Source organism: Cyprinodon tularosa, unplaced genomic scaffold (genome assembly GCF_016077235.1).
Source record: "Cyprinodon tularosa strain WSP-4 unplaced genomic scaffold, ASM1607723v1 ctg501, whole genome shotgun sequence".
Lineage (NCBI taxonomy): Eukaryota > Metazoa > Chordata > Actinopteri > Cyprinodontiformes > Cyprinodontidae > Cyprinodon > Cyprinodon tularosa.
The window spans coordinates 59574-71242 of NW_024039232.1; the positions used below are offsets into that span (position 1 = coordinate 59574).

At 37.6% G+C, this 11669-nt stretch overlaps 1 protein-coding gene across 1 annotated transcript; it reads left to right on the forward strand.

Moving 5' to 3' along the window:
* Positions 1 to 2543: 2543 nt before the first annotated feature.
* LOC119795176 (zinc finger protein OZF-like) lies at positions 2544 to 5453 on the forward strand. The gene is made up of 2 exons (XM_038303033.1): positions 2544 to 2799; positions 4260 to 5453. The coding sequence occupies exons 1-2, from the start codon at positions 2616 to 2618 to the stop codon at positions 5426 to 5428; spliced, it is 1353 nt and encodes a 450-aa protein (XP_038158961.1). The 5' UTR covers positions 2544 to 2615; the 3' UTR covers positions 5429 to 5453.
* Positions 5454 to 11669: the final 6216 nt, after the last annotated feature.

The window sequence follows — 11669 nt, forward strand, 5'->3', positions numbered from 1 at the left end:
TACTTCAAGAGCCATGGAGGAATAACAATAATCGGATTAAACTGAGATATGTTCTTGTCTTCTAATCAAAATTCTTTAATCAATTTGCTTATAATCCATCCAAATCCATTACTCTGAAACTTTGAATATTCCCAACAATTTTGTAGAATTGTAAAAGTAACATTTTCTTCCTTACTACTTTTAATTTTCATCCAGTATACTAGAGCTAATCTTATTTTTCTAATTTCCATTGAAGTCTCTCGGGTCATTATTAGAAGAGCAATATTAGGTGTTATTTTCACTGCACCCGTGCATATACATAAAGCCCTACTCTGTAATCTATCTTTTGTAGTGTTGTTTTAGCTGCTTTTAATTAATACTAATTTAATTAATACTGAAGTATTTATTTCAAATATACAAAGAATGTTGCATAATAATCAGGTTTGTTAAATGCAAGCACATGATAAACCTTATGTATTTGATATAAATAGACTGAGTTATAATTTTGGGGGCCAGGGAGGCCTGGTTACATGACTGACCCCTGGCCTGAAATAGTTTCCCATGTTTCTTGGATGTGACCTTTCATTGAACAAGCAATTTAATTCAGAGAGAAAATGAACACAACAAAAACAATGAACATTTTGAAAAACGAAAAGCATTGTTTTGAAAAACAACACGCTTGTCAAATTGAATAGCTTTATTATTTTTATGTTCCTCCTTTTTAACATACAAATCTTTACTATTCAATATTGGTTTTGTCTTTTATAATGTTGTAACACAGCCAGCATTATACTGGTTTTTTAAGGAATTGTTATCAACCATCCATTTTCCGTCACGTTTTGTCCCAGCTGGAGTAGTGAGGGCTGCTGGTGCCTATTTCCAGCTGTCTACGGGCGAGAGGCGGGGTCCACCCTGGACAGGTCTCCAGTCCATCGCAGGGCAACACAGAGACAAACAACCATTCACGTATGGACTCACACCTAAGGAGGTTTAAGAGAAGTCAATTAACCTAACAGTCATGTTTTTGGACTGTGGGAGGAAGCAGGAGTACCCGGAGAGAACCCAGGCATGCACAGGGAGAAAGACCCCAGGCCAGAAATCTAACCCAGAACCTTGTTGCTGCAAGGCAGCTGTGCTACCCACTGAGCAGCCAGGAATTGTTATGTTAAGCTAAAGGAAAAAAGAAAAACAGAAGGGAAATTTTCGAATGACAATTACTTATATGAGTGACAAGAATGACATGCTTCTCTTTTGCTCACTGTGTCTGTAGAAGACCATAAAATAAACCTGACCCAGTCTAATTTTGCTCTAAAAGAAATTTTCAAATAACATAATAGATTAAACTAAAGAGCAGTCACGCATGAACAGTTGAATTCTTTTAGAGCTCTTGTATTCACAACACAAAGCTGAAACATAATAAATATGCAAACATGAAATCTAATAAGGGCGAATGAAGAGGAATGTCCTACTCAGAATCTCATCCATCGTATGTAATGTTTACTAGCCCCCTGTCTTCATCTATGTTGCTATTTGCTTTTAATAAACTAACAGGATTCTAACTGAACTTATTTTCTTTTTGCTCTTGATTTTCTATCTGTTTTGTTGTGGCTGTTGCATCTAAACTTTACAATCCATTTTGGAGAAAGTGAAGAGCAGAAAAGTACGGATTTCAGTGTTCAAATGTATTGAGTAAAAGTAGAGTCCCCAGAAAAAGAAATATTTACGTGAAGAACAGATACAGAAAACAGCTAAAGATTAATAATTAAGGTTTTATAATTTGTTACTTGACAACTCTGAATGGGAAAAGTAAAAGCACAGCTAATCTAACATGACTTTTGCTTTGTTTTTATTATGTGTAGCTTAGGGTTAAGGTTACCCCAACACTACGCTATTATGAACAATGAGAATAATATGGCAGTGAACCCCTTTTTTTTCTTGAAAAAATAAATGCTTACAAATACATAAGGAACAGAACTTGTGACAAAGCCAGGGGGTAGGTTTGCACAATCCATACATTTACAAAAACCCACTTAATATTATGAATAAAATATAAATAGAATAACATACATAACCTGTGAATATGTGAGATTATTTGTCAGTCTTCTTATTGCTTTTTTCCATGAGAAAAATAGACTTGTATTTCAATAAAAATGAAGGATTGATAATATCATTGTAAGAGGCTTTTTTTTTTTTTTTTTTTTTACATTTCATCCAAAATATCTAGTAAACTGTGGAAGCCCATTTCCGCCACATGAAAGTTAAAAAAAATGCAAATAGAAAGGTGTAATTATGAGATTTAAAGTCATAATTATGAGATACAAAGTCATACTAATGAGAATCAAAGTCATAATTTCGACTTTAAAGGTAAACATTATGAGATATTCGACTTTCAAACTTTGTATCTCAGAATTATGACTTTCTATTTGGCTTTTTTTTTTACTGTCATGTGGCGGAAACGGTCTTTCATAGAACCTCTAGGAAGCGGCCTGCTATATGAAATACTGATTTTATCCAGAAGGTGGCAACAGTTGGTTGTTAGGACGAGAAGAAGAAGACGGACTGGATCGCTAGCAGCTTTAGCTTTAGCTTTCCTCCTCCATGGAGAGATGCTTGTTTATCTATGGACTGATATTTGAATGTTTGCAGTGAGAATGTCTTCATTCCAGTTTCAGGGCAAATTTATCACTGAGCAGTTTACTCCTGCTGAAGAAACACTGACAGAGATTAAAGAAGTTTTTTTCAAATCCGAAGAAGAGGTGGAGGTTCAGCACAGATTACTGGATTCCTCCCTAATCCCCCGGATCATCTTGCACCGGATAGGTACCAAACCCACACTTTGCATTAATATTTCACTGATGATGCAGGCTGTGGATTTGAGCTTCATCAGGGAGCGAATAAAACCTGTTAGAGTTAAAGCCTCATGTTTGCAAACTGCAGCTTTGCAGGTAAAACTCTACAATGACATGTTCCTGATGATTAGATTAAAACCTGAGGAGAAATAAAGCAAGATTTAACAGGGTGTTTCCTGTTAAATCTTGCTGTATTTCTCTCTTAGATTCTAAGGCGCCTCCAGCTGTGATTAATAATTTATTACACTATTATATAGAAGAACAAACTGAACGAATAGATAAAAAATAGAACAAATATTCTACTAAAATAAACTGATAGGAAAAGTGTTACATAAAGATATAAAAGAAAAGAAAAAAAAGTATTTTACCTATAATCTATAATTTTACCAGAGCTAAAAATTAAATAATGTTTTTGACTGTTTTATTTAAACATTTACAATTAAGTATTTTTCTTGGCCATAACGAGCATGTGTTCCATACTGTGGCTACTCTCTACCAGAACAAATGACTGTAGCAGGATGTGTGGGAACTCAGATTACATTCTGCTGTTAATCCCTGCATATCCTGGATTTTCAGTTTCAGAAAGTCAGATACCATTATTCTGTATGTTTATCCTGCAAGTTTAAAAGTTAACCAACTCTGGTTGGTAGCAGAATTTCTAGAAGTTTTTTCAGTCTTTTGCACATTTTAGCTGTAATCAGACACATGACCAGTCTACTGTTGCAGTGGCAATATACTTTTTTTTGTGTGAAAATGTTACAGCAATCGGACATTTACTTTGTCTCTATCGGACTAGCAACACTTCAGCAGATTTTTCAGCATACCAGCATTCCGACAGTCATGGCCATTGGAACTAATAAAATATAAATAAAAACATTTTTCATTGCGATCACTGAAATCGCAACGATTTCTAGGTCATAATGTAGATAATCAACATAATTCTACAATCTGACAGAAGAACTGTCATAATTAAAAAACTACTTGGGAAACAGTTTTTTTTTAACCAACAAAATTCCAGAAAAGTGTAAAATTGCAGAAAGCCTGTGTTTTTCCTCCCCACTGTCGCTACAAGCTTGCTTAGTGTGAGGTATTGCCTTCGAGTCAAAGATGCGATGCAATCAGCTGGTTTTCCTTAGATAGAAAACTTTGAATCAATCTGGCTGGATGATCTGGTGAACTGTAAAGTGCCTTGATATGACATGTGTTGTAATATGGCGCTATATAAATAAACTGAATTGAATTGAATGTTGGGGTCCAACAGTTTTTTTTATTCATTTTATCTTTACTTGTTTCTGTTTTTATTTTCTTTCTATTTATTTGTTTAATTTATGTAAAGCACTTTGAATTGTCTTTGTACTGAATTTTGATAGAAACATAAACTTGCCTTGTTTAACTTACAGTAGAAAGTCATTCTCCTGTGTTTCTTTCTAGACCGCCTTCTGGATTATGTTGGAAAAGAGGAGGTTTTCTTTGATCAGAGGCTCTGTAAGCAGGAGAAGAATTCCAGTTTGGACAAAGAGGAACCAGAACCTCTGCAGATAAAAGAAGAGCAGCAGAAGCCAGAGCATCCCTGGACAAAAGAGGAAACCATGGAGCTCCCCATAAGTGACCATAAAGAGCAGCTTTTTCTGAAGAAGGAGACTGGAGACACATTGATGGTGAACCCTACTCTTGTGGAAGAGTACCACGTTGAACCACAATCAATCAGGAACCAAGTCATCTCTCAGGACTTTTATGAAATTCAGAACCAGGATCCTGAACAAATCCATCCAACAGACTCTGGATCAGAGCAAGATAAAGGACCCAGACATTATAACAAATGTCAGAAAACCATAGAGCATAAAAACAGTGTTAATGGTTCAAAACCCAGAAGGAACAAGGAAACCCTCACAGATAAAAGTTTGTTCTCCTGTACAATTTGCGGTGATTCTTTTTCTCAAAACCGGGACCTGATTCTGCACTTGAAAAGTCACTGCAGAGAGAAACCTTTCCAATGTTTGAGATGTGGAGAAAGCTTTCTAAAAAAAACACATTTAACAGTTCACATGAGAACTCATACAGGTGGCAAGATTTATGAATGTCTGTCCTGTGGGAAAAGCTTCATTAATAAATCTTTTCTTGATGGACACATCAGAGTTCACACAGGTGAGAAGCCTTTCTGCTGTAGCATCTGTGAGAGAAATTTTACCACAAAAAGTCAGTTGACTTCTCACATGACAACTCACTCAGATCAACGGCCGTTTTCCTGTAAGACCTGCGGGAAAATGTTCAAAAGAAAAGATGTTTTGAAAGAACACATGAGAACTCACACAGGGCAGAAAATGTATGAATGTCAGTCCTGTGGAAAGAGCTTCAATATTAAATTCAATCTTGATGCACACCTCAGAATTCACACAGGTGAGAAACCATTCTCTTGTGCAACTTGTGGCAAAAATTTTGCACAAAAGAGTCAGTTAACTTCTCACATGACAACTCACTCAGATGAAAGGCCTTTTTCCTGTAAGAGCTGTGGAAAAACATTCAAAAGAAGAGCTTTATTGAATAGCCAAATGAAAACTCACACAGGGGAGAAGTCTTTTAAATGTAGGGGCAGAAGGTAACAAACAGAAGTTGACTGTAATTTATTTATTTTTTGTCACCCCTTCAGTGTAATCTTAATTTTTCATTGATACTGACTTAAAAAAAAAGAAAATTACAAACACTTAGGGCAGTGTCTGTAATCTAACCTTTTCCAGCTCATGACCATGGTCTCAGATTTGGAGGATTGCAGCTTTGAACAGTCCTCATTAAATCTAACGGCAACATTACTGCAGACCTAGCCACACCCACTGTCAATCAATCAGCCAATGAGGTCTTATCGTCAAATTCTGAGGAAGTACTTCCTCAGAAATTTAAGTTATGCTTAAATATTACACTAATTATTTAGACCAAACCATAGAGTTAAATGTACTTGAACAACAACACAATACCTTACAATCACAATACCTTAAAGGTACACTATGCAACTGGTGTTGATTTTCCAGCGAGGCTCCCCCCAGAGGGCGAAAGTAAAAGTGCACTGTCGTAAATATGCACAGCTGTTCTCCTGGTTTCTCCGTCAAGCCAGGCGCGGTTGTTTTGAGCTTAGCAGACAGGCGAACGCAACGAATGACTGATGCTGCGTTCACACCGCAGCTGGCGCGACAGAAGCAGCGAGTTTACATGCAAAGTCAATGGTTGACGCGTGTCAAGGCGCAGCAAAAGGTCCCGCGGTGCGTTTTGAGCAGCCGGCGCAGCGCGTCTGAGCAGCTGAAGCAGCGCGTGGGGCGCGTTTAATCATCTGACGCAGGGAGAGAGACACAGCGCTGATGATCAGAGGCTATGATCACTCCTCTTAAACAGTTTATTGACGCCTAAATTAACTTAAAATGCAGAAATCTGCCGGCAGAATATGCAGTTTGGATTATTTAGATGAAAAACACCTACCAGCTGCCGCGGTGAACCGCGAGGAGGCGACCCGGCCAGAGGCTGCTGATGAAGGGATTCCTATTGAAGGCAGGATAATAATCTGAATGAACTGACGGCACTGATTAAGTTTTCAGGTGTATTTTCTCACTTAAACACATATTAAAACTACTTTATTCCCACGGATCACAGCAAATATAGCTGCAAGGCAGAGAAAGGATAGTGAAGCTCCGCCCAACGCGCGTCAGACACACTTTTGCACCGCGCAGAGCACCAGAGCAGCAAAGCTGCTTCAGCCGCGCGTCAGAACTAACTGGTACAAGCAGCAAAAATGAAGCAGCCGACGCGATTTTGCTGCTTTTGCTGCGTGAACGTAGCATAACTGCACAAAGATCGCCACTGTGCTAGCAACGAGCATGCTTTTAACTGGGGGGTGTAGCAGGTCTCGCCGTAAAGCAAGACTGACTCTCGTGAGACTTCTGAGCCTGTGGGTGCGGGTCGGTGCTCCTGCAATTGCAAGTGCGGTATTTCCCCCACAGACCACCAGGGCGGCCGAGAATACCTTTGTTCAACCTGGAATGACTCATTTAATCATCCAAAACGTTATGGAACACATTAATTAACTGAAAAATGTTGCATAGTGTGCCTTTAACACATTTAAATTAACAGAGCTAAATAAACAGAATATTTAATTAGTCTTAACATTTGGATTTACAGTGCTTTATTCAAAGACTGGTTTTATCAGGTAATGGAGAATAATCTAGAAAAACAAAACTAAAAAATTGTGAATTAAATGAAGTCTAACAGGTCTCAAGAAGTTTATTGTTTGCATTTTTTAAAGATTAAATTCTCCTTTCAACTAATTCTGGTGGTTTTATTATTGATTGTTTGGAGGTTCTATTTACCAACAGTGATTAAGGGGAAACTATGGTCTGTTTTTTACAACTGTGTTTTTTGTATTATGTTTTAATGTGGATCCTTTCCATTAATGTTACATCTTGACTGATGAAGCAAATAGCAAATAAAAACCTCACTGACCATGAAAATGACTTTCTTTATGTTTTCCCAATATTTTCATACAATGTCAAGCTCTTTATATACATTGTTTAATCCTATTAAAATGTTTAGAGAATGATTAATGAACATGTCTTCAATTGCATTGTTTTTTTTCATTCAGGTTTAGTTGAACAGACGAGTTTCAACATGTTAGCTGTTAGAAAAAAAGCTGGAGCTGTTGGGTGAGGCTTCAAGGAAAATAGTATGAATCATTAAAATCCTGGGTTGGGGGTTGCTGAGCCGGACGTTAGGTTACATCCAAGTAACGTCTTCCTATGGGCAACGGCTTGAAGTTAATGCTATTTCTGACATTTTGAACTGAAAAAGCTTCCTGTATGGGAAGCTTTTTCAGGATTGTCTTTTAACTTATTTGGATGTGGCCCCTTTCAAGCACAAAACTTGTGATGTAAACTGCAGTCCTGTCATGAAAACTGTTGCCAAAGAGGCTATAGGACATTTCCAGAGCAGTTGAATTGTACTTAAAGGGAAACGCAGTTTTTTAAAATTGGGCCCTTGATTTTACGTTATTACATCATGTTCTACTCACCCATATGAGTTTTGAGTCATTTGGAGCCGTTCTGAAGATATTCCGTTAGGTTATATCCAAGTAACTTCTTCCTATGGGCAACGACTTGAAGGCACAAACTAAACTGTTCATATTTTATTCATTATGGTACGCCAGCATTCATAACATGTAGGCAAATCACTGTCCCCCAGACATCCGTGGTTATATTATTTATCTTTTGAAACAAAGCGGAGTGTGTAGAACATGATGTAATAATGTAAAATCAAGGGCTCAATGTAAAAAAAAACGGCGTTTCCCTTTAAGTACAATTCAACTGCTCCCCTTTAAATCTCTGATGTTGCTGCCATTTTCAAATATCCATTACTGTAAAAATGTCCATAGCTGCTTATTGGTTATTTATTCTCCAGGTGGACAGTTTTATATCGTTAAAAACAATTTACAGTAAAGTATTTTATTGTTTATTTTTTTACTCTTCACTAATACCATTCTGGGACAATAAAGATATTTTCTATTCTGTAAAAGGGGTAGAAAGTTATAAGTAAATCTAAACAATGTATGTATAAAAAATATACCTGCTAGAGTTCTTATATTCAATGACAACAAATAGTTAGTTGAGCAAATTGAGCAAAATAGCAATAAAAAATAAATCAGATTTATATTCCCCACACTGTAGATATATTAGAGTCTGTCCTTAAATTACAGCCAAACCCATTTACACAGTAACAGATAAAAACCTTTTGATGAATCAAACATTTCCCGCCACGTATCTGACTCAATAACCATTAAAACAACAGTTTTCATTCATTTTAGATGGAACTATTCACATACTTGGATTATATTAAACTGAACTTCCAATATTCATATAATATAACCTACTGGATCAATTCATAGTTTATAACATTCTAGATGGCATATTTGGTTGAAAATTCTTGCGGGTTTTTGGAAGTTACAAGCAGCCACTGCCATTACGGCGCCTCCATCTTGACATGACCATTGGGAGGGTTAAACTACCTTCAGATTATGAGACCAGTGAGCGGCCTTCTGCACCATCAAGACCTTAGAATGTGTGCTGGACTTAGGACTGAGTGTATGTACCCGCTGACTACTTCACTTTATCTGGGGTTTCGGAAGGAAATCCAGTTAGCCAAGAAGTCTTTGTTTTCCCAAATTTGGCAACTCAGGAATCCAACGTTTATCGAGGATAGGCAAGCAGGAAGTAGTTGCTTTTTTTCTCCAAACAAAGAGGGGGGCAGCATAGCATGGCACTATGGGTGTGTCTTGTGGAACGTCTTGGAGAGGGGGGTTGCAGTTTCTTGGGGATTGGTGCAGCAAGGAAATAAAGAGTCTTCCTCAACAGATGTTCAAAATTAAAATCAATATGCACATTGCTCCTAAACGTCCAAAACTAAAATCATGGCTTATGGCATAACAAAGTCAAGCCGGAAGTAATCATTTGTGGCTGCCTATCCCACCTTGTAAACAAGCAAGCAGAGTCAGACAGTGGGAGTTAGCTGGGCATATGACTCAGAGGTCGATGGTCGAAACCACCTTTAGCTAAAAACTGACTTGTCAGAAATCAGAATGTTTGACCCAGAATTCAGGCAGACAGACTGAATTGATTTATAAAAAGTGTTTATTAACAGCTCAGGGATCTGTGGCTCATCAGCTTGGACTAGATAACTGAAATCTCTGTGGAGGTAGAAACACAGGTTAGTGGCCACGTAACACTGACGGGGAGCGTTAGCAGACTTGTTAATCACTAACCTGTCTTTTAAGTTCAATCAGAGTTCACAGGAAGGAGTGGAATGCAGCCGGATGATTTCCCACAGCATGCAATGGAAGCTGCCCAGAGAGTTCCAGGAGTAGAAGCAATAGATGCTGTAGAGCAGACTGAAGAGCAGAGGCCAGCTGATGAGGAAGAGCAGAAGCATCCCGAAGGAGAATCCAAAGCCAGCGTCAATGAGAAAGCAGATGTACAGGCCAGAAGATCAGAGATCTGAAGAGGCACTGAAGGGAAATCCAAGCTGGGGTCAGGAGACAGATCCAAGGTCCTTAGATGGCAGAATCCAAAGGAAGTCCAAAGACAGATCAGGCAAAAATATCAAAACAGGGGCAGGTAAAGTCAGAAGTCCAGGAGCAGAAACCATTTAGGATTAGGCACTGAGATTAACACACTGAGTATGCTAGAGAACTCTCACCTACGACTTGAATAATCTGTCACTAAAGGTGGATCTGATGAGTGATAATGAAAACTGGGTGGAGCTAAGCTGGTGGAGGAACTTAACCAAAATTCTTAAAAAATATAAATAATTTCCCTGTCTTAGCTATAAACTATTAATGTCAATAATAAATCACTAGCAAAACAATTTCCTCCTCTAGAATCCCATGGTGTGAGCCTTGATTCTGATGCTATTTAAATACTTGAGGATGGATGAGAAGCTAAACATCTCCAAACTTGGAAAAAAAAGTCCATTGGTCTGTTTTTAACTTTGTTTTGGAATGAGTATGACCTGGATGACTGAGAATATTCACCAGCCACTTGACCAGTAGTGTCGAAAACATACATTATATACCTATAAATGTCTATGGTTGAAACGCCCAGAATATTCAAATTTCTGAGCAGCTTGAAACAAGTTGTGACATAATGAAACCTTGTCAGGTGTCAGGGATAAGCCCGAAACGCTTCTCAGCGACACCTATGTTTCAAACAGATCTAAGCTATTTCGAGCAGACTGATTCGAGCATCACTACTGGTATACACCTCGCTCCCAACCCAACTTTGAGAAAAGATTAACGGCTATATTTTGTTTATCGGCCGATAAGAGTCCAGCATTAATGCAGCACGTTTACGCCAATTTGGAGGGTACAGTGTTTTACTGTTGGACACCTGAACACATTGTTTTCTGTCTGATAGATGGATTGAATCAATTTGATTGATCAGAAAAGTTAAGTGCTGAGAAGATTAAGATGAGGATCAGTTTTGTCAGCTTCATTAGAACATTGTTTTGAAGAATTTTCTGTCACTTTGTGTCTAAGCCTTTTTAAAATTTCTAAAGCTTTTACACGCATACAGTTCAACGTATATTAGTAATTCTGGGTTGTCTGAGTAACCAGAGGTGGATAATCCAGGTCCAGAAATGAAAAAGCCTGCAGAAAGATTAGTTGCTGGTGAAGGTTCTCAGTCATCCAGGCCATAGTCATTCCAAAAAAGTAAAAAAAAAAACAATCCACTGGACTTTGTTTCCAAGTTTGAAAATGATTCCTAAGATAAAGTGAAAACAGGAGGCAGTAAAAAGTAAAAGAAACATATTTAATATTGGCTTGCATCCCACAGTTGATAAGAAAATTGTTAAGTAATGTAATAAGCAAATCTAGACCCCTTGTCCAACCACACCTGTAGCGCAATGTTTACCTTACCTGTTTTTTGTTGTTGTTTTTTTAACGGAAGGGTTTTCCATTTTCCTTCCTTTTTTTATGGGATATACTGTTTATTTATCCAGCTGGACAAATGCAGGCCTGTTATACATTATCCTACTGGTACTTTCTGCACATTCAGTGAATCACATTAATAAACATGCATTTATTTAAACCTGTATATTTATTCTACTCTCTTCCATTGTTCTATTCTGTTCTCAGTGTTATATGCCGTTGGTCCTGTATGATGCCGATAGTTGCTTTTAAATACAGGTAGACTCACAATTTACTCTTCAAAATTGAGCAATTCGATTATTTTCATCCTCTCAATCTTGACAAAATTTGTTGAATAACTTTTTTTCTACGGGTACTTCAGTAATAGCTGTTTTTTATGGAAGAGG